A 24,494-nucleotide genomic window follows, 5' to 3' on the forward strand; every position below is an offset into this window, starting at 1 on the left:
CCCTACCGTTGATCGAGCATCAGTTGGATCTTCTGCAAGGCGCGAGAGTGTATAGCACTTTAGATTTAAAAAACGGCTTTTTTCATGTACCGGTCGAGGAATCTAGTTGTAAGTATACTGCATTTGTTGTCCCTAACGGACACTATGAATTTTTAAAGATGTTTTTCGGTCTATGTACTTCTCCGGCGTATTTCCAGAAATATGTTAACGCAGTCTTTTGTGATTTGACGAATGCGGGGGTTATCGCGATTTATATGGACGATATAATTGTACCTTCAAAGAATGAGCAAGATGGATTAACGCGGCTTAAATCGGTGCTAGAAACGGCGGCTGAATATTATCGATTAACTGGTTAAAGTGTCAGTTGTGAAAGTTGAAGGTAAATTTTTTGGGGCACATAGTAGAGGACGGAAAAGTTACACCTTCCGAAGAAAAAACCGATGCGGTAAGACATTTCCCAAAGCCGAAAAATGTGCGTTCTGTACAAAGCTTTTTAGGCCTTACGGGGTACTTCCGGAAATTCGTGCCGTGATATTCATATATCGCGCGACCGTTGACGGATTTATTGAGAGACGGCGTTGACTTTATTTTTGGAAAAGAACAAGAGCGCGCGTTCAATCAGTTGAAACTTATACTTAGCGATAAACCTATTTTGCATTTGTATCGTCCGGCGGCAGAGACAGAACTACACACTGACGCATCCGCTCTTGGATACGGTGCGATATTATTGCAACGCGATAGCGAAGATTGTATGTTCCACCCGGTGTATTACGCAAGTGGCAAAACTACACCGGCTGAGGCAAAATATGATAGTTACAAACTGAAAGTGTTAGCTATTGTCAAAGCGTTAAAGAAATTCAGGGTATATTTGATCGGAATCCCGTTTACAATTGTAACCGATTGCAGGGCGTTCATGCAGACCATGAAGAAGAAAGACATTTGTGCACAGGTAGCGAGATGGGCGTTTTTCCTTGAAGATTTCCGATACACGATTGTTCATCGTCCCGGCAACAGCATGCGGCATGTGGACGCATTAAGTCGGAATCCATTACCGGCAGCTATGTTAGTGGAAGAATGCGAAAATAGCATATTGGCAAGACTTCGTCAGAATCAAGTGGAAGATGAAGAATTAGAAGAGATTAAGAAGCAAGTACAAGAAAATCAAGCGGACGGATTCGTGATGATCAACGGACTGTTGTGTAAGGAAGTCAACGGCGATACTCCAATTGTCATACCAAAATTGATGCAGATTCCTCTAATTCGTCAAGTTCACGAGCGCGGCCACTTCGGATGCGCAAAGACGGAACAACTCTTGAAACCTGATTATTGGATGAAAAATATGCACTCGCGAAGGTTGAAAAGGTAATTCAAAATTGCCTCGCGTGCATCATGTCCGCAAAGAAGACTGGCAAGCAAGAAGGATTACTTCACTCGATTGACAAAGAAGGTCCACTAGATACCTATCACATAGATCATCTGGGACCGATGCCATCGACGCAGAAAAGATATCAGTACATATTCGCGGTGGTAGACGCCTTCACTAAATTCGTGTGGCTTTATCCGACGAGAAGCACCAATACGGCAGAGGTTCTCAACCATTTGATGAAACAATCAGCTGTTTTCGGAAACCCAAGGCGAATAATTTTCGATCAAGGATCAGCGTTCACATCCCACGACTTTAAATCCTATTGTGAAGACAAAGGCATTAAACATTGTTTAATTGCCACCGGCATACCAAGAGGAAATGGCCAAATTGAGCGGATAAACCGCACGTTGATCCCGTTATTGACCAAGCTATCAATGCCATAGCCGGCTTGTTGGCACAAGTTCGTCACCCGTGCGCAACAATATTTGAATCATGTACCGAGTCGAAGCACAGGAATGACGCAGTTCTATCTTCTGTTTGGAACGCGAATGAAGTTAAAAGAAGACCCTCAGATAAAAGAAATCTTGGAAACAGAAAATGCAGTTATTTTCCAAGAAAAGCGCGATCAACTGCGAGAAGAAGCACGCAAGGAAATCTCCAAGATACAAACTAAAAATAAACGGACTTACAACAAGAAGCGGAAGATACCGAATAGTTACAATGACGGCGATTTAGTAGCTATCCAGCGAACTCAAGGTGGACCAGGCTTAAAATTCTGCGCAAAGTTTTTTGGACCATACCAGATCAAACGCGTTCTACGTAACGACCGATATATTGTGGAAAAGGTAGGCGAAGGAGAAGGTCCGCGAAGAACTTCAACGGCTGCCAATCATATGAAGCCGTGGGCTAATTTCCACGAAGATTCCATCAAATAACGAAAAAGAAAAAAAAATAAAAAAAAAACACGCGACATTTGAGGTTAGATGTCGGTCGAACGGCCGAGTGTAGGATTAAACTTTATGTATGTAGGATTAAGTTTTATGTTAATTATCTCTTTCTTATGTATTTTCCCGTCAGTTAGGCATTTAGGCGCGGGATACCGCGATGCGTGCGTCCGCAATTAAAATCGGGAGAGTTCGGCATGAATGAGTTCGGCATGAATTCAGGCAGGTACGCGGAAAAGAGAGAGAAGCGACAGACAAAAGGGAGTCGTGTGCAGAGAGCCGAGCGAGCAAGACGTGTGCGAGTTTTTTTTTAATAAACGCCTCATTTTCTTGTTGTTAAAACCATTGCCTCGTGAATTATTTTCATCTTTACAGAGATAATTATAAGAAATAATAAGTAAGATTAAGATAGCATGACTTTAAATCAAAGCTAACTTAATTATATATGTTATGTTTTTATTATTTGAAACTTACAATTAAAATTATTATTTTTAATCAGATTTTTTTTTTACTTAGATTATTATGTTGTAGCAACTAGTCAGTTTAATAAGACTTATACACATATAACTGTATTAAAAAACAAAATGGTTTATTGTAGACCATTTTTTATGATAATTTTTAAAAAATACGGTAAAATAATGCAATATAAGAAAGTTGCTTACAGAATTATAAAGCCAATACACAATTATAGAATAATGAAAAAAATAATAAGTATAACAACAAAAACATGAAAAATATGTAAAACTTACGAAAAAAACTTAGTTTGTCACCCAAAAATCACAAAATGTAGTCTCAAACGGCCGTCCTTCGCGCGATTTGCCGGCCGATTGGGGAGCCGAAAAGGGGTTCAAATGCAAGTCGTTGCATGACAACAAGCACAATTTTGCAACATTACATTTATGAAATATTGCAATGGTTCATAGTATATAACTGGTTCATTGATGGACTACCTACCCTATTTACAGATGGAAATGTCTTTTTATATTTACCTAACTTGGCACATTTTTTTTAGGGGTCATGCCTAGTCAAGAAGCCAAAAAATAGGTAATTTTTGAGAATTTTTTTGCATAAACTATAAGACTTGTTTAAAATTGGTCTATGTGAGAGAATATATTTTTATAAATGTAACATAATTTTTTTAATAAAAAAATATTAATAATTAAAAAAGACGGCCATCTCCTTCTGAGGGCCCTATTAGAAAACTGGTTTTGCGATGACCACTGCTGCTTGGATCTGGATCATCTGAAATAAAAAAATCCGAAAAGATTTATTTAATATATTACAGTACCTATATATATATATATATATATATATAGGTATATATATATAGGTATATATATATATATATATATATATATATATATATATATATATATAGTGAGTGAACGAACAGTTTTTCGAAATATTGATTTGGAACAAAATGGCGGACGTTCAAAGTTAAAGTTTCGATTTTTGATAAAAAATATCGCTCGTTTTTTGTCAAGAAAAAAAACAATGCATCTAAAAAAATCCTTCGTTCACTTTTTTTTTAAATTATTAATATTTTTTATTAAAAAAATTATGTATATGTTACATTTATAAAAATATATTCTTTCACATAGACCAACCCAATTTTAAACAAGTCTTATAGTTTATACAAAAAAATTCTCAAAAATCACCTATTTTTCGACTTCCTGACTAGGCATGACCCCTTAAATTACAAAATAAGTATATCTGGTTCAAAGAAATGTATTTCTATCTTTCAGGTACTCTCCGGTGAATTATCTCCTTTATTATTCAATGGATCCTGGGCGAGTAATCGCCATATATGTTATCGAGACATCTGGGGTGGCATCTCCTTGTTAAACGTTTCGAATATCGCATCACACAGTTTGATGCCGAATGAGACATTCGTAAGTTTTTCAGACTTACGAATGAGACATTCGTAAGTCTGAAAATGTCATAGAAATAAATTTTGTTATATTATTTTCAGTTCATCATCAGGATAATAAACGTTAATACCTTTTTTTATACAGAGACGATTAAACCCAGCAAAATTCTCTTTATCGCCGGATCAAAAATTTTTGCTTCTTGCTCAAAATGTGAAGAAACTGTTTCGCCACTCGTACTTAGCACAATATGTCATTTATGATCTTAATACACGGTCAGTGTAATTTATGGAGCATCGATAACACATCGTTTGTTAACAGCGGGATTAATGTAGGAACTTTACGAACAATTTCACAGAGAGTGCATAGTGTTAACACCTTATCCTGAGAAAGACAGCCATCCATATCTTTTACTGGCGCAATGGACTCCAAGTGGACACGGACTCGTCATGGTGCAGGACTACGATATTTATTACAGAACAGGTCCCCTAAGCAATACTGCATATCGTGTAACGAACACTGCAGTGCCCGGTATATTGTCCAACGGCGTACCAGATTGGTTATATGAAGGTAAAATATTAAGCTATCAATTTTCTATTAACACTACTAGCTTAATTTTCATACGGTTTGGGGGAGAGGAGGAGTTAAGTTGTAATAAAAGATATAACTAATTAAGATCTCGAGGACACGTTTTAAAATTGAGAGACATGTTACGTAATTAACAATAATACACGATTTCTAATAAAACAGGACTAAAACAGTTATTTATTATTATTGCTTAATTATTATTTATAGAGGAAATATTACACAGTGGAGAGGCAATCTGGATGTCGTCGGATGGTCATGTGATGCTTTATGCCTCGTTCAATGATTCTCTCGTAGAAGAGATGCACATTTCGTGGTTTGGAGAGGGAAACAAAGCTTTATATCCTGATATACGATCTCTACGATATCCTAAGGTACGCGATATATTCGAACAGTCATTGCAATATTTTTTACTGAAGTTAGATTTTTTTAAATATTATTTACGTTTTATAAACAAAAAAAAAGAAATACTATTCTAAAAACTTTGTATTTTATTTACTAGCCAGGAACGCCAAATCCTTCCGTACAGCTATATGTTGCCGATTTAGCTGACCCAAAAAATATTCGTACAAAAATAGTGAAACCACCACCAATCATCGAGCACACGTAAGTTTATTAATCTCATTCAGAATAATATAATAAATAAAATATTCTTTACGTTGCGTACCTTAAAGGAAATGGATATTCAAAGGTATACAGAAATTTGTGTATCTTATATATTCAATTTGTATAGAATTTTGGCTTTATCTGTATACAGAGATTCAATATAAGTATATTCAGTCGTGTGTATTCCATACAATACACAAAATGATACACACGACTGAATATACTTGAATCTCTGTGTATAAATAAGTCTTGGTCTACAATAGGTGTTTTATGCCCTAACGAGTTTAAGAAAGTCCACCTGAGTGTGTTTTTCATTGATCTTACCTAATAGAGCACCTTTCAAAGTATAACACGCTACGTAATAGGTCAATGTAACGCTTAATAACTGAGAAATAAGCCCATGACGTTTTCAATAAAAATTACTTTTTTCCGAGCACAAGAACGAAACTCGTTTTCGGTATGTTTTGGATGCTGAATATGATCTCGTTTGTCAAATTGCTCTATTACGTCACAATTTTGAGGAATTTGCAGTTAAAGTTGCAAAAATGGACTAATGTATTTTGGACTAGTGTACTTTGACATAACTACGATATGTGACGTGTTGAAGAAGTTTTATTGTAATTACAATTAGGTATTTTGTTAAGATTTTCAACTCTTAAAAGGAATTTGTATCGATTATTATTAAAAAGATATTGATGATGAACATAACTTTTTTAACTCTTTTATGCCTGACTTTTTTTAAGGAATAATTAGCATCTAATTACGTCTTACTAAAGGTTTTTAAGGCCGCTGATCATGAATCTATAATCAAAAATTCAAAATTTAAAATGGCGGATTAATATGACGGACAAAATGTAAAATTTTGAATTTGAATAAAATTTATATTTCAGGGATTTTTAAGATCGCTGATTTAACCCTTTAATGGCCAGTGGGATACGTATGTCCCACTTAATTTAAAAAATCATATTTTCCATAAAAATTAACACATCGACTTTATTAAGGTCTTATTTTAAAGAGTAAAGTAAGCTCTAAATACAAAAAAATACTAAACTCGAGGGATAGCAACTCTTCAGCTACACACCCTATCAAAAAGTGCCAAAATTACGAGAAAATAGAAAATAAACACAAAATTTGGGCAGAATTTTTTTGTTTACCTTTAGTTCATGTATACGTTTTGAAATAAAGTCAAAATTATATACAAAAAAGGGCTACAAGAAAAATTACCCCTGATAGTGATAATAAGCCAAAAAACACCTTTTATGCGTTTAGAATAGTTATTCTATTATTTGTTTCAAAAGGGTGGTTTGAGGGTGGCTAACCTTCAACAGGATGGCTTGGGGATGGTTTCTATGTCTTATGTTAATAAAATTTTTTCTCATTTGAGAATAATAAAGCCAGATTTTTGACTTGTAACGTTCTAAACGGGGATGTTTTCTTCAATGTGAGGATGGTTTATAAGGGTAGTAATGGTCTGTATATTTTTTACAATATACCTGCATGTTCTGGAATGTTTTTTTTACAATTTAGATTCAGATAAAGTAACAGGAAATTAGATTACTACAAAATTTTTACGTTTTAAGGGTGGCTCTCCCATGTACGGCTAGTTGAGAGAGTAGGAAAATTATGAAAAATTTTTTTTTACATATTTGATACCTGCTAACTTAAATCCACCATAAGTCAAGTGTGTTTAACTCTTGCAAAAAAGTTGGCCATTAAATGTTGTTTCCATATTTACATTTTGTGCTACATTAGATCTGACATTTTAAATTCAAAAATATCGACTTTAGATTTGTAAAAGCGACTCGAGTAGCTCTCGAAATGAGTTTTATTCAAATCCAACACAAGCCCTAAAAAATTCCAATCACAGTCGATTAGGTATCCTTCTCACATTCGATTATGACAGATCAATTTTTTAGGGCTTAAAACATTTATGGTAAATCGGAACTAAAGTTAAAATACTACAAAAACTGAATATACAAAAGATACACACATGTCTGTATATCTTTTAAACACTCATTTCCTGAGGGCAATCACCTATCCAAGTAGTAATCACACTAACGGTACTTGACCTCATTGATCGAACAAATTACTGGTGACCTCCTGGCTCCCCCGACGATTCCTTCTTACTTATATTTAACATATCTATAAAAGCATCTTTATTTGCTTTTTGTTAAAAATATTTAGTGCACAATAATATTTGTTGAATATTACTTGAACACCATATTGAAAAACAAATCGTGTATAATATGGTGATATCATACAGTAGACACTCGAGAATCATGCACGTGATAAACGCGTGTATGTATACACGAATTCGCTCTCGGCGTAAACCGCCGACGCTCGTCTCACTCTTTCATCAGAAGTGTATCTGAAAACGTGCTTCCGAACTTGTACTAATCAGAATATATATTCTTGCATTTATTCTTCTAGTAATTATTGTAGTCATACCAGTCACGTGTTGTGTGAGGTATTTGTTGTCGGAAGTATTCAGGATTTACATTCAAAATTATAGCTCGATTCTCAACAGGTTATGGGCCCATGCTCAAAACGTACTCAGTGATAACGTGGTCGAGTGTGATAGACAATGGCGGAAACCGTCACGCATTTCCATCGCGAAACTTGATAACGATAATTACCAATTATGGAAATATAAAGTTGAACTAGGTAATTATGCAGTAATAGGGACCATTCTCCGATGACCTTGACCTTGACATATGTTGTCAAAGTCACCCTCCTGAGTGACCTTCAGAAGGTTTTAGTTTTTAACGTTATTTGTTAAAAAGTTATTAACAAAAAAAGTGTCGAAAATATAGCAGTCATTTTAAGTATTGAAAGACATAAACGACTAATATTACGTCTTTTTTTTTTAAGTAGAAAATACTTTATTTTGTGAGAAAGTCGCTGCTTTACCAAAACACAACATTTAAAGCAGTAAATTGTTGATAAATTGAAGTATTTTTGTTAAAGCAGAGAATACTTTATTTCGCAAGAAAATCACTGCTTTATTAAAACACAATATTTAAAGCAGTAAATTGTTGATAAATTGAAGTTTTCTTGTTAAAGCAGAGAATACTTTATTTCGCGAGAAAGTCCCTGCTTTACCAAAACACAACATTTAAAGCAGTAAATTGTTGATAAATTGAATCTTCTTGTTAAAGCAAAAAATACTTTATTTTGCGAGAAAGTCGCTGCTTTACTGCTTAATTATCCATCTTTTTTTTTTAAGTACAGAGTACCTCGTTTCGCGTGAAAGTCGCTACTTTACCAAAACACAACAATTAAAGCAATAAATTGTTGATAAATTGGTCTTTTTGTTAAAGAAGAGAATACTTTATTTCGTGAAAAAGTCGCTACTTTACCAAAAGAAGTAAATTTTCTTCTGAAGTAGAGAATACTTTATTTAAATTAAAGTAGGGGAGACCGGGGCTAAACCGATACTATTTTTTCAAAAGCAATTTTTAATATTTAATTAAAATTTTTAGGCAAATTTTTTCAACGGTATATATTTAAAGAGTGTTTCTTCAGGTACAAAATTGATTTAAGAAGTTTTGCTGTACGTCGCTTTGTTTTGCCGTCAGGAAAAGAAAAATGACGCGAAAACAAATTTTCAAATTGAAAAATGCCAGGGTAAACTCGACACTTTGCCTGATCGACACAATTTGATCTGGAACTTATTTTTTATTGTCTGAAATTAAATATACATTTGTTTATCGTGAATTTAGAAAGTACAAAAATTTGGAATTAAGTAAAACAATCATTGGAAATAATGAGAACAAAAATTGTTGAACATTCAATTATTTTCATCTGAACTCATGTCTGAAAAACAATTATGCAAGTAAATTCGCGATTACACGTGCGCACACATTTGTCATGGGCCATATGCTGCATTAAAAGCATCGTTTATTATTGGGAACCAATAACACAGCGTGTTGACTTAGCCCCGAACGTCGTTTCTTACTTTTGTTACTCCAAAAATCTAAAAATTTTGAAAATATGCAAAAATTATTATCGGATTCGTATAAAGCATCGAATTTCCCATCAAAATCACTTACCGGTAGATTCGCAAGAGTAAAGCTCGATGAAAGAGTAGACATTTTCGAGAGATCAGAAAAATTACATTTACTATCAAAAACGCTTATGTCGCGTTAAAAATTACATTATAACTCAGAATGTTACCAAATTCCGTTGATAATACTGACACATAAAGACGCATTTACAGTAGGAAAGGCAAGTTTCTACGATATATTTAAATTGGCAAAGAGCCTAGTGTCAAGTTTGCCCCGTTGTCGGCTTAGCCCCGGTCTCCCCCAGCGACTTTTACGCAAAACGAGATCTCCTTTACTTAAAAAAAAGACGTAATATTAATCGTTTCATAGTATACACGATTAGATGCTTTTTTTGTAATAATGTCCATTATGTATTTTTTAACAGAAAATATAAATGAATAAATATTATAGTAATTGTTATTATTTCGTCCTGTAATTTCTTTTTTTGGTAAAGCAGCGATTTCTCGGGAAATAAAGTATTCTCTGCTTTAACAAAAACTTCAATTTATCAACAATTTACTGCTTTAAATGTTGTGTTTTGGTAAAGTAGCGATTTTCACGCAAAACGAGGTATTCTCTGCTTTAACAAAAAGACTTCAATTTATCAACAATTTACTGCTTTAAATGTTGTGTTTTGGTAAAGCAGCAACTTTCACGCAAAACGAGATATTTTCTACTTAAAAAATAAAAAACGTAATATTGGTCGTTTATGCCTTTCAATACTTAAACAACATACGTCATGTATACATCATGTAAACAACATACGTCACAATACTTGACAACATATGTCAAGGTCAAGGTCATTGGAGGGTGGTCCTTATTACTGCATAATTACCGTTGAACTATTGCTAATAAAAGAAGACTAGTGGGATGTTGTAAGTGAGTCGCCGCCGGAACAAATTACTCCGATATGGACAAAAAAAGACAATCGGGCGCGCGCGACAATTTGTCTACTAGTGGAGGACAATCAATTACAACACGTGAGGAAAGCGACAACTGCAAAGCAAGAATGGAACACTTTGAAGGCATACCACGAGAAATCAACACTTTCCAGTAAAGTAATCCTCCTGAAAAGCATCGTTAATCGGAAGCTGGATGAAGATGGAGATATGGATTAGCATATTAACGGGACGCTCTTGCTTGTCGACACAGTCGACAAACTAGTGGCTTTAGGTGAAAAACTCGTGGAAAGTTTGCAAATTACGATTCTTCTTGGAAGCCTGCCGGATTCATATGGTACGGTCATAACGTCCCTTGAGAGCCGTCCGATGATCAGCTGACCTTGACGCTCGTAAAGGGAAAGCTTATCGACGAATACAAGCGTCAAAAAATAAACACGATCGGAGAAGTCGACAAGAAGAGTGCCTTGAAGGTATCGACTAGTAGCAGTGTAACTTGTTATTTCTGTCGAAAATCGGGGTATATTAAAAGAAATTGTCCCGTTTCAAGCGTTAGAAGAATAACAAGAAGAGTGCCAAAAACGTTGTTGACGTCGAGAGTGAGGACACGGAAGTTTCGGTGCACATGTGCTTCATGGTTGGAGCGAGCAACCCGAAGAAAACAGACACTGAGTGGACAATTGACAATTGATTGAATCGGAACCGTGGTGTTATGATGCGTGAGACGTGAAGAACAGCACACACCGGTGACGTTGACGGATGTCCTGTACGTGCCGACGCTGAAAGAGAGTCTGCTGTCAGTTCGACGGATAACTCGCAATAACTTTAATTCGCGAAGAAAAATTAGTTGCAACAGGGAGTTTGCAAGGTGGCTTATATTACTTGCATCTTGTAGAAAGTGCACTTGCAGCAAAATCTGCTCACACTATTGAGTGTCAGCATACGTGGCACAAGAAATTCGGACATTAAGACCCCGTTGCGGTGAAGCAGCTGGTGGATAAGAAACTGGCAACGGGAATTAAGTTAAAAGATTGTGGAATCAGATGCGCTTGCGAATGCTGTATTGAGGCAAAATGGCGAGAAAGCCATTTCCTAAGGTCTCGCTGACAAAAACAAATAACACTCTGGAATTGCTGCGTACTGATCTCTGCGGCCCTATGAGGACAACTACGCAAGGTGGTAAGAAATATATACTTACTATTATTGATGATTATAGCCGTTATACATGCGTGAGTCTGTTGAAGGCAAAATCGGACACATCAGCGCAAGCTTGACGGAGTATTTCGAAGCGGTATTTACGAAGTTCCAGCGGAGACCTAAGGCGATACGTTCAGATCAAGATCGAGGGTTTATTACAGAGAATCTGCGACAATACTTGAGAAAATTTGGTATACAAATACAATTGACTGCACCGTTACTCCCCACAACAAAACGGAGTAGCCGAACGGAAAAATCGCTATCTCGTTAAAATGGTAAGGTGTTTGTTGTATAATGCAGATCTGGCTGAAAAGTATTGGAGAGAAGTAATAAATACGACTAATTATTTACAAAATTGCCTACCGACAAGGGTAACGGAGAGACGCTCTTTGAACTGTGGGAAGGAAGGCTGCCAAACATGACACATTTACATGTGTTTGGCTGTGCCGCATACGTGCACGTTCCCAAGATGTTTCGAGGAAAACTGAGTACAAAAACGCAGAAATTAATTTTCGTTGGATATGCAGACGGCTTCAAAACATATAAACTTCTGAACAAGCAGACAAAAAAAATTACAATTAGCAGGAATGTGTCTTTCGTTGGAGAGGAAGATTTTAGAAATACACCAGATGTAGAAACGAGTCTTGATCAATCACGAAAAGAAAGCTCGATTGAGCAGGATCCGGACGAGAAGACTGTATCATTTGACCAAGAACAGGAGCAAAATGCATCACGGACCGACAAGACAATCGTGATCACCAGCGACGAAGAAAGTTTTGAAGATGCTGGCGAAGACAACGATGAAGACCAAGATGGAAAGGACGAGGAAATAAGAAGATCATCGCAAAGAAACAAAGGCAGGCCGCTTGACAGGTTCGCAATCTTCGATCATGCTAACATGGTCAACATGGCTCAAACCTTTATCATGAAGCCAAGGACTGTCGCAGAGGCGCTATCGGGCCCGGATAAAGAAAAATGGAGTTCGGCCATAAAGGAGGAGATACAGGCCCTGATGATAAACCATACTTGGGACCTGGTCGACCTGCTGGAGTCAGACTAAGAATCCTAACCTCCAACGCTTCTTTCCGAAAATCTTACTGTCCAGCCACCTCTTTCTCGGAGCCTCCTCCACTTCCTCGGCCTCGTTTGCACCTCTTCCATCAACTCCACCCTACCGCTCCATTCTCTTTGCCTTTCCCTTTTCCAAAAAACATATATCTTCTTCTCTCCACTTAACACCAAGCCATCCGTTCGCTCCGAAAGCCTATCCCCTCTTCCGATAAGCTACTATAGGAAATGCGAGGATAGTATAGTATACGTTCAAATTGTCGTAATACGCGCTTACGTCTACGTATTTTTGGATACTGTTCTAATTTTCTGTTTGAAATTTAATTGTAAAGTGTGATCCTCTGGTTAAGTGTGAGGTTGCTTCTTTTAATTCTAAAATTATATTTTCTATTAAAAGTACGCGTGCCTTTACGAAAAAACACCCCCCTCAATAACACTCAAAAAACACCCAAAAAAAAACACCAAAAAATAATAGCGTAATTTCGGATACCCAAATGGCGTTTTTACACCATTTGGGTGTTAACGCCAAGAAAAACACCAAAAATGACACCGAATATTTTCTTGGCGTTAATGTTCAAATAGTGTAAACGCCATTTGAGTATCTGAAATTACGCTATTATTTTTTGGTGTTTTTTTGGGTGTTATTTAGAGGGTTTTTTTTGTAAGGGCCATACATATTTATTAAGGCAAAAATGGCGATCATGCGACGCTGACGCCGCGTCCATTTACCGACCTTGACTATAAATATACCAGACACATATGTGCGACACCGGATATGCCTTTGCTTTGTGGTGTGCGTTGGCAGCATGTGGAGGAGATGCGCTGGGCCTGTATTCCGTTCCTACCTTCCGATAACTGTCGATTCGATAAACAGAATATGGCTCCTGGGCATGCGCTGGCAGCGCAACCCCTCCACATGCTGCCAACGCACACCAAAAGAAAGGCACATCCGTGTGCTGTTGAGCGTCTAAATCATTAGTTCAAACAAATAATTAATGAAAAATAAATATTAAAAAACATTTAAAAAATATCATCTGCCACTTAAGTATATATATTTTTATATTGTCACGTCTTCTTACACTCCCGGAGCGGTCCGGAGCGTGTGACGGATCAAAAGGAGGAGAGAAGGAAGGATGTCAGGTCCCTCCGACTCTTTTCTCGTACCGCTCGACAATTATACGCGAAAGTATAATACTGTTTTGGGCGTCTAAAATACGCTAGAATCACCCAAAATTCTAACCGCGACACAAGACGAAATTAATGCGACGTACCAAAGGTCGGCCAGCTCGACCAGCTATGGGCGAGGTGGATGGAGGCCGGCGCACGATTCGGCGGGGTGACGCATAAATCATTTAATCAAAGCATTGAAACGAATAACATGGTTTATTGTAAATAAAAGGAAAGAAGAAAATAATACTGACAATGAGTAAACAAAATAGGTTTGATATTAAATCGTAAAAACGCGAATTGACCAAATCATATATCATACAACAGAAAAGAACATTAAATTCGAAATGTAATTGAACATGATAAGTAGAACGCAAACGGAAATTTTAGTAGCAAAATTGCGTGGACGCAGGCAACTGAAAGTAACGCGAGATAATAACGTGGATCGAATTCTGTCGCCACGGAAGGTAACGCCGTACTACGCTAACACGAATCCTAAAACGGTAATTTCACATAAACGCGAATAACTAACCAAAAATTACATCCAACGCGATCAACGCTAATAGCCGACACGAGTCGGAACGCAACATAGTTGCGAAACATAGTCGTCGCAGTCGCGATCGAGTTCTGTCGCCAAAGGGGCCCAACTCTGAACGCTAATTATCGCCTGTCCTTTGCTAGGACTAACGCTCGCGAGAGTATCCCAGAACAACGCAATAATACGTTACGTTGGGATTTTCGAGGTTGACGCGGAAACCGACAAAACTCGACGAGCAACTCGACGCTACATAACCGCGACGAATACAAGACGTAACGCAAGTAATTATTGGCGACGCAATGATTAACTCGGCACGTTGCGAACCCGTGCGCGAGAGACGCGATTACGAGCGCGGACATTACACGAAAACAAACTCGCGATACCGGACTTCGCTAACGGATCTATCGCAATCTCCAGAGGCTCGCTAGAACGTTTCTACCGCGATCTCACGGCCACGATACCATCCCGAGGCCCTTCGCTCTCGCTGTCGATCGCAAAATTACACTTGGTTCGTGAGAAACCGTACATACCGCGGTATTACTCGCGTTTTCCCGAAAGAGAGCGCGCACCGGAGGGCGGCGTTGTGACTCGACATTTACGGTACGACCTGCGGGCAACCTCACCGATGCAATGCCTTCTCTTGAGGCTCCTCGCCGTTGTATCGTGCCAACCACCGTCGTAACGCAAAACTGATACTCGATTCAGGGCGGCTATCGTAGATCTCGACTTTCCGCGGTGTTCGGGCGCGCCGACGGACGAGAGAGTGACGCGGTAAATCCGGTCAATCGCAAAATCAATGTAGCATCTGGGGTCAGCGCGGACCAATCGAGCTTGCAAGCTCGCGATATTCCGGCGCAGGGTCGTTGCAAGGGGACCCTTCGGGGGCGCGCAACAGTACCTCGGCAGCGTAGCGAGTCCTAAATTTTGTTTTTGGTAGCGGACGGGATTTCGTCCCTTCCGGTATGCCTCCGGTTTGACTCCGGGGCGGTGGCCAGCCACCCCCTGGGCCGGTATTCCGTGGAGGCGGATTGCGGCCGGGTTTACCCAGGCGCCTGGGGCTTCGCTATCGGCGGTCCCGCCCGTCGCTGCCTTACGCGCCGTACGCCTTCCTGCCTCGTTGCCCTCGCCGACCCGTGATCTCTGCCGTTTCCACGCTTGCCACCCATCCTCGGTCTTTGGTCCTCCCGGACCCTTCCTTTATTGGTACTCCCTCGGAGAGGTTTGCCGTGGTTTGGGTGAGGCGCCGCGCATATTACAAAAATATATTTAAAAAAATGGATCAGATTGCGAAAACGCGTTTAATATCGGCCCCTGGAGATCTCGCCGTTGCCTCTCTGGTTCGTCCTTGGGCGCGAAATTCCGCGCTTTGTGACGGCGGCGGGACGCTGCTACGATGTGGCGGGCTGCAACGTCACAATATATATATAATTTAAAGTTAGATATATGTATAATGTGGCCTCATTATAAGTTAAAGTTTTAACCTTGCATTTTATAATTTTTATCTTTTGTTTTATAATTGGGTATCAATACTGAAACCCGAGTGTCGACACTTTGGTGTTAGGTGTCCCAACTTTTGAGTTGGATGTCGACACTCAATTGTCGGTGTTAACACTAAAAATTTAGGCATTGACACCGAAAATGGAGTGTAAACACCTAAAGTTGGGTGTAAACACCAAAATCTTGGGTGTTTTTTTGTAAGGGTGTAAGTAAAATATTATTTTTTGTACATGTTAAATTGTCTGTAATATATCGTTTATGTCTTAGCGGTTATCGTTAGTAGTTGTTCATCTATTTCCTCTTGGAATTGTATGAATTGGTCTTGCATTTTCCTTGTAACGTTAGCCAGTAAATTTTCGTTATGTGAAAGCGTTTGTTCTAATTTTTCCATATGGCCTATTGTGGAGTTGATGATCTTCAGCTGGTTCTTTGCTGCGTGCTGTAGCGTTTGTTGCTGATTATTCAGTATTTGTATTTGCTCGTTTATTATTTTTGCATTTTCAGCATCCATGGTGCCAAATAAAGTTTTACTTATTTGGCCGATGGCATCAATTAAGCCTCGTTTATTTACGAATGATTTGTAAATAATTTGTAGATGTTCCAAAGTGCGTGTCATTCTATTGTTTTTTTTTTTTTTTTTTTAGTAATTTGGAGAGCAATCTGACATGTATTTTTTATGTCTCCCATGACATAATTGCAAAGTTCTTTGGTGTGACCTAGATATCTTTGAAGCTGTTGATGTCTGACGTTTAATACTGTTACGTCTATGCGTATTGCTAATTTTCACGTTGCCTTCGTTTGCTGCAGGTATCCGATTCTCTCGAAATAGACACTTGGCTTGATAAATTGCGTTACCTCGTACGGTGGTACGGGCGACGCTCCTATTGCGAGGTGCTGATAGAGCATATAAGACATTATAAGAGATCTTTTTTATTTGTCCTTATATAATCTTATATGTATAATCATATATGACCAATGACCATATAAGAGTTTATCCGGTCAAATGCGGCCAAAATTCATATATGAGCATATAAGACCGCTTCTTGTATGAGCATATGACATTATAAGAGTTTTTTTCCCGGGTTTGCCTAGTCAAAAGCTATTTTCCTAAAATAACTATTTGCCTACGATGTATATACTGAGACGGTATAAACAACAAATATTTTATATTGAACTCCATATACAGATGTCTAGATATATATATAAGTCGAATATACGGTATACACCTACGTGCGGATCGTGAAGATCCTTAGTTGAATATATACAGAATATGTATTATTATATAAATATGTATTCTTTAATATAATTTAATATAATTATGTCAAATTCTTATATAAAATTTTATATAATTATATATAAGTAGGGGAGACCGGGGCAAACTTGACACTAGACTTTTTGCTAATTTAAATCTATCGTAGAAACTTGCCTTTCCTACTGTAAATGCGTCTTTATGTGCCAGTATTATCAACGGGATTTGATGACATTCTGAGTTATGGTGTAATTTTTAGCGTGACATAAGCGTTTTTGATGGTAAAAAGTAATTTTTCTGATTTCTCGAAAATTTTTACTCTTTCATCGAGCTTTATTCTTGCAAACCTATATGTAAGTGATTTTCATGGAAAATTTGATGCTCTATATGAATCCGATAATCGTTTTTGGATATTTTCAAAATTTTCATGTTTTTGAAGTGACAAAAGTGAAAAACGACGTCCGGGGCAAAGTCAACACCACGCCGTTTCGTCGGCTCCCAGTAACAAACGATGCTTGTCATGCAACCGTATGGCTCATGACAAATGTATGCGCACGTCCAATCGCGAGTTTACCTGCATTAATTGTTTTTCAGACCTGAGTTTAGATGAAGATAATTGAAAGTTCAACAATTTTTGTTCTCATTATTTTAAATGATTATTCTAGCTACTTTATCCCGAATTTTTGTACTTTTTAAATACACAATAAACAATGTGTGTGTGTGTGTGTATTTTCATTTTCAGACAGTAAAAAATAAGTTCCAGATCAAATTGTGTCGATCAAAGTGTTGAGTTTGCCCCGGCATTTTTCAATTCGAAAATTTGTCTTCGCGTCACTTTTCCTTTTCTGGCGGCAAAACAAAGCGACGTACAGCAAAACTTTCTGAACCAATTTTGCACCTAAAGGAACATTCTTTAAATACATACCATTAAAAAAATTTGCTTAAAAATTTTAATTAAATATTAAAAATTGCCTTTGAAGAAATAGTGTCGAGTTAGCCCCGGTCTTCTTATATTTATATATAAGCATATATAATTTTGTATAAATCAGAAAATTTTAAAATATATTGTTACGTCCGGCGGTTTAATAACACATAAATGCTACGGAATATATATATATATATATATATATATATATATATATGATTATATAAGATTTTATATATAAGGATATATATATTTAAATAAGTTTTAGAAAATTGTTATATATTTTCAAATGTTATTTTTTAAGATGGTTCTACAAATAATGGATGTATCTAAAAATTGGAAAAATCTTTATGGACGTATAAATTGAGATGCGAGAAAAATGCTCGAAAAATTTTAGCATCCGGTTACCGTGTAAAAATTTGCAAAAATAAATTTATAATTATGTTAAAACATAAGCTCTTATGGCAGAGTGGTTCCTGGAGACAGAAAACAAGATATTAATTATATAAAAGCGACCTACCAGAGATTAAAAAAACGGAGCCCTTATAGCCTAGATCTTAATTTAAGCTTTTCAGAAATATCAAAAACATATCACGTAAATTTTTGTGATATTGGCTATTGAAACAGGCCATATCACAGTTTAGGTAGCGTGCTTCAAATAACAAGGGAGATTTGGCAACGTCGCAGCGACTGCACCCGCGCGAAAAGTGTACAGCCAGTACAGCACCACAGTATGTCAGCACCTCAAACTTAAGCACCTAACCTTTATGAGCGCTTACGGAAGAGTACTCGCTCTAGAGTTATGTGAAATAAGAAATAACCACGGTCATATGAGTAGAACAGCGAGACTTAAGTTTGCGACGTTAACACATTTTTTCCCATGTATAAGACGCCGGAGTCAAAGGAGCACTTACACGATATTTTTAATTATTCCTCGCTTCGACTAATATGGGTATGATATAAGCTTTAACGTCATCAAAATTCACGAAAATATTTTATGAATACTTAGAATTGATGAATTTCAAGATTTTCTCTTCATCTCTCAACTGACTAGAGAGTACCTTTAGAACCTCCTTAAGCGTGCTACTTTATTACAAAAAGAGTAAACTTCACGATATAACTGATACAAAAATTGTGTCACTCTGAGACAGCGTCGCGCGAGAATAGCGCGAGACAGTGTCGTGTCTTTTTGATGCCGTTCTTATGACACTGTTTGTCAAATTTTAAATACGAGAAACAGATCACATCGAATCCCATCTATTGGATACTTTGAGATGCAATATTCTGATTTGATCTTATATAATCTTATATGACTATATCATTTCATATACGATTATATTATTTTCAGTTTAAATTATAAGGTATGTTTGCAAAATAATACGATTAATATATTTGTCTATAAGAACTATAATGTATATTATATAAAACAGTTTCTTTACGAATTATTACTGGTAATTTCACACTGTTTACAAAAATATTTAATAAAAATTAATATGTTAATTAAAAAAATTAAATATCTTATGCAAAATTAGAAAAACAGAAAACTTAAAATAACATAAGCAATGAGAAGTGCCGTTTTCGGTCGAAGCGGATCTTGATGCTTAATAATATTTCACAATCAATTATTATTAAATACATGTTTTTGTTTTTTAAATTGGCACTGCGTGCTAATATGGACTTTGTCGGACTTAAAACGCAATTGTGTAAACTAGAACTAGAAATAATATCTCATATTAATTGGATATTGTCAAGTAAAATAATATACTAGAAGAATATTTATAACAGTTATACAAACTTATATGGATAGAGTATAATCATTATAGAGTATAATCAGAGATTATAGAGTATAATCATTATAGAGTATATATTCATATATGATTATTTTTAACCTTATAAATATATTTTTACATGATCACACATGATGATATACTAGTATATGACCATATATGACCATATAAAGTTATACTTAAAGAGGTTTAGCCATATAATATTGTTTAACAAGATTATATTTCCATTTTTTATGTAACCGTATATAATTATATATCTACTAATATGAACAAATAAGAGGTATTTTTTCCCAAGTATATAATATGCGCATATATATATATATATATATATATATATATATATGGCCATATAATATTGTTTAAGATTATATTTTTTATTTTTTATATGATTATATATAATCATATATCTACTAATATAAACTAATATAAACTAATATGAACAAATAAGAGGTTTTGTTCCGAGTATGATCATATAGAGACAAAATTTATGTATAATTGCATTATATATAATCTTTTTTTTCCGGTAATATTTTACCAAAAAATACAAGTCCATTTAATAGCCTCAAGAAATCTTTTAATTTTAAAAATAAAGTTTTAAAAAAATGCATTTAAAGTTTTAGATAGTTATTAGTTTATGAATAATTATCGGTTTGTAGATAATTTAATGAATAATTATGTAAATAATTATTCTTTAGGCCCGTAGCTATTGGAGAATTATACGATTTTTTTTTAATTTTTTCAAGAAAACTGACTCTGATAATGAACTCTTTTTGCTTTTATAATAAAGTCGTTCTTGCCTTTTTTAAAGTGCTTAAGTGTTTCTTTTTTATATCGTGAAATCACATTGTATCTTTGTTTAAAGTAAAAACTTTCGTTTTAGACATTGTTGGAAAGTCAAACTGAAAACATTATTCAGCGCTCGAATCGCGCAGCCCAGCGAGGAACATCTGGTATCCGCGATCACGTCTTTCGAAAAGCGTCTCGCCCGCTTATTCGTCGAGGCACCGGGCCTAGCAACCGGAACGCGTGCTCCACACGAGCTTACGATAGATATAAGGATAAATAAAGTCATTTTTCCCGCAAGGGGCGGAATTTTTCTCCCCGTTTTTGCATGACGCAACTGCCGAATCGAATGCGGAGCGGGCAGAATCTATCGAGTCGTCGGCTCGCTAGCATCCAAGCTCACGATCGCATAAACAACTCGAAACTCAGTACGCCGCTATTTAATTGTATTTGGTGTTAGCGTGTTCGCTGTGTGCAGTACATTTCACTCCGATGCTCGTTGCATTATCGCCCGCGGCTTCGGGAATCCGATCCCGCGAACAAAGTCCGACACGCAAATCTCGGACGCGCAAGATTTCCACCTGTGAGACCTCCGATATTTGGCTTGCTCCGACTTTGCGAGATCCGCCAGTCGGTTTACTCCGATCCGGCCGCGTCAGGAGAACGAAAGACTATACGCGAAGTGCGTCGAGCGTCATTGTGCTTCATTGTGTGGATAAAATAAATGTCTTTGGTGAATTACAAGAGCTTCAGTTTCCTGATCCCCATCCTTCAGCGAGAGTCAAAGCTCGCGACACCGGCTGTCTTCGCGCTCATCTCTGAGCGGATCCCGGCATTCAAGCGGGACGATCTCGTCGAATTCGCCTCCCGAACAGACATAACAATTAAACCTAGAGTATTACATATTTTTAGCACAACAGTATTATTAAAAGTTATTATAATTTACCATTTGTATTTTTTTTTGCTCCGCAATACGGGTATTTAGGCGCGAAATTTTAAGTCCGGCATTTAGAAGATTTATTACAACAAATCTAAAATCTTCACCATATCAAGGACATTAGGAAGAAAACTTGTCGAGGACAATGGAAGAAAAGCGCTATTACAAACGGAGAGCTGCATTTAAAAAATTTTCATTACATTGGATCAAGTTACTGCAATCCTCGTAAAATTATTTATTTGAAAATACAATATATGTGTGTCCATTATTTTAAAAACTTCTAAAACCAATAATGCACATCGCTTGTCATTTATCCATCATTGTTGACATTGTCTTTCAAATACGTTTCTGTTTTTTTGTCAGGGATCATTATTTCTCGACCGCTTCTTGGGTATCTCAGACAGAAATTTGCATAACTTGGCTGACGCGCGCTCAGAATTTTTCAGTAATTACCATCTGCAAAAGTCCAATGTGGCATTGTCAGGTTGGTAAATCCCATTTTCTTTTGTTTCAGGCAATATATACGCAATCAAATATAAGTATTTCGATTCATAATTCCTGTATTTACTTCTGTCTATATTTAACTAATTGTTCTTATTTCTAAAATATACGATATTTTCCTTCGTGTTTTCTAAGTTTCAAATTTAATGTGGCCATGACAATTTTTTATTTTTATATAAGTCTATATTCAATATGAAAAACAAGTACGTTTAATTAATACTTGTTAAAATTATAAATTAATTATTTTAGGAAATTCAGAGAATATCGGGTGAAGGTGGATGGGTGGATACTCCACCAGAAGCCCCTCTTTTTTCCATAAACGGCAGCAGTTACATCGCAATAAGTCCTGTAAAAGATGGACCGGCAGGATATTACAAACATATAATTTGGGTTAATGTGCTCCGAAAACAAGTAGTGCCTTTGACGCATGGAAAATTTGAAGTCGTTAGGATTTTAGTATGGGACCAAGTGAATAATACTATGTAAGCAAGTAAACCTGTTAAATTAATGCTTAATGATTTAATATTGTAAAATAATTTACCTTTTAAACTAGATATTTCATCGGTATTCCATTTATGAAACCGGGTCAGAGACATCTCTATTGCGTGAGCTCTGCTCTTCCGCGTATGGGATCGCCTTTGCGTCCCGCTATATGCCTTACGTGCACCATCTCATCCGACATGACAAACGCTGACGAAAATGAATATTGGACTAGTTCTTCAAATTGGCAAAATGGTCTCACCAATCGAAATGAATGGCATGATCACCATGAAATTCATACCGATAGCAAGGAACATCGTCAAGCAAAGGATATCTCCAAAAAGGACAAGTTGAAAAAGAGGAACGTTTTAAGTGAGTGCTAACATTATTTTTCTTATCTCGTTTTTTTCTTGCTTGAAAAATGTGAAACTTGTTATAATATTCTCCACACACACAATGGGAAAAAGATATTATATAAAAAATAAAAATACTGTTAATATATATATAGTTAATTAAAATATTTATTTTGAATCAAAGTATAGAGTACCAATCATAGTTCAATACACAATGTAAGGATTTGAATAAAAATATGTTATGTAAAAGATAGATATACGTTTCCAAAACTTTTTATTACTAAAAACAAGAAAAGATGGCCTAGCCTAGATTGTACTATGGAAAGTCATATTCGTGATGATGTCTAGTTTTGTTTTTAGTTTAAAATATAAAATCAAGTAATTATTTCGAATCAATGGTATCCGAGTAAACAAACTGCCTATAATGACAGATGACAGCAGATTAGCAACTTATGTTTTGTCGGTAGAGTGAGTTACTGTATCTGCTGTCATTATAATCTGACAGCAGATTGTCGACAGAAACCGAGTAAAATCTGTTACTTTGTAAACACTTAAAAAGAATATATAATTAAAATAGTTACCAAACGGCAGATTTTGCTTAGGTTCTGCAGTCAATTTGCCATTACATCTTATTACAAGATTCTGTTATATTTCTGCCAACATTCTGTTGACAAAATTTACAACAGATACTTTCACACTCACTCTGTTCTCAAGAGATTTGGTTATCCAAAGTAATTTACAGCTTGCTGTAAATACTGTGACGTGACATTTGTTGCGTCCTCCGCCCAGACGGTAGCTCGGCCGAGGGGAAGGTCGGGGATGGCGCCTCGACTCGAGTCGAGGAAGGGCTACTCGCGTTAACGAACCTTTTTACGTTAAGTTTCGTAGGGATGACAGGTGGTGCCGGAGCATGGGATCGCTGACCGAATGTAACGACGATAGTCGCGACGAGGGAAGAACAGGCGCTCGGAGGACGTACGGCGGAGTGGTCGGACCAACGGGCGGGCTACCGGGACCTGCCGCTGAGGAAGTGCCAGGAATGTCTCGCACAGCGTAACACGGCCCCGCCGCAGCATAAACTAGGGTGCACCACCGCGACTGCAGCGCGGGTGGACGACCGGCACACTTCACCCGACGGCGCCCCGAGGGCCGAGCGGCGCCGCCACGGCCTGGCCAGCCGGGCGGGAAACCGCGAGGGGCCCGCGCATAACCAGCAGCCAAATTAAACGGGCCGCGGGAAAATGGCGGAAATCGTCTGCAACGTCGCGAACAGGGCGACACACACGACCAATCGGCGGAGCGAAAGAACCGCGACCTTGAGGGCGCAAGTGCGGAGGCCCGGCGTAGTCCCGCCGGACCGACCACTCCTGACTGTCAATCGAGCCGCTAACAAGAAGCCACCTCTGGACGAACGACCCGACGCCGCCGAGCAGCAGCGAGCAGCTAGACTTGTAAGATCTCCACTCCGGTGCTACCAAGTAATTGTGGGCTCGATCTCGGTCGCGACCCGGCGCAGGTAAACGTGTATATTGAATAGATTGCCGTGTAAATCGGCCTGATTACGCGTCGTATTTAGCTACCGGCTCCCGCCGTCGTGGGTGCCGGGAAGATTATCGCGGCTGTTTGTCGGGATCGCGGGCCCGTGGCCAGCCAAGATCGTAGCCAGAAACATTTTTGAGAGCGCTACTCGAAAGATCG

At 37.3% G+C, this 24,494-nt stretch overlaps 1 protein-coding gene across 4 annotated transcripts in view; it reads left to right on the forward strand.

The window, feature by feature from the left end:
• The window catches only part of Dpp10 (Dipeptidyl peptidase 10), a 299,169-nt gene that overhangs the window by 144,930 nt on the left and 129,745 nt on the right, over positions 1–24,494 (forward strand). For all 4 annotated transcript variants that reach the window (XM_077409541.1, XM_077409543.1, XM_077409542.1 and 1 more), the window contains 8 exons: positions 4,056–4,202; positions 4,326–4,453; positions 4,537–4,748; positions 4,974–5,137; positions 5,266–5,369; positions 21,826–21,946; positions 22,213–22,445; positions 22,517–22,815. In XM_077409541.1, coding sequence (XP_077265667.1) covers positions 4,056–4,202; positions 4,326–4,453; positions 4,537–4,748; positions 4,974–5,137; positions 5,266–5,369; positions 21,826–21,946; positions 22,213–22,445; positions 22,517–22,815 — 1,408 coding nt within the window. The remainder of the gene's footprint in view (positions 1–4,055; positions 4,203–4,325; positions 4,454–4,536; positions 4,749–4,973; positions 5,138–5,265; positions 5,370–21,825; positions 21,947–22,212; positions 22,446–22,516; positions 22,816–24,494) is intronic.

The sequence above is a fragment of the Temnothorax americanus genome, unplaced genomic scaffold (assembly GCF_048541705.1).
Source record: "Temnothorax americanus isolate GAGA-0224 unplaced genomic scaffold, ASM4854170v1 Scaffold26, whole genome shotgun sequence".
In the NCBI taxonomy this organism is placed as follows: domain Eukaryota; kingdom Metazoa; phylum Arthropoda; class Insecta; order Hymenoptera; family Formicidae; genus Temnothorax; species Temnothorax americanus.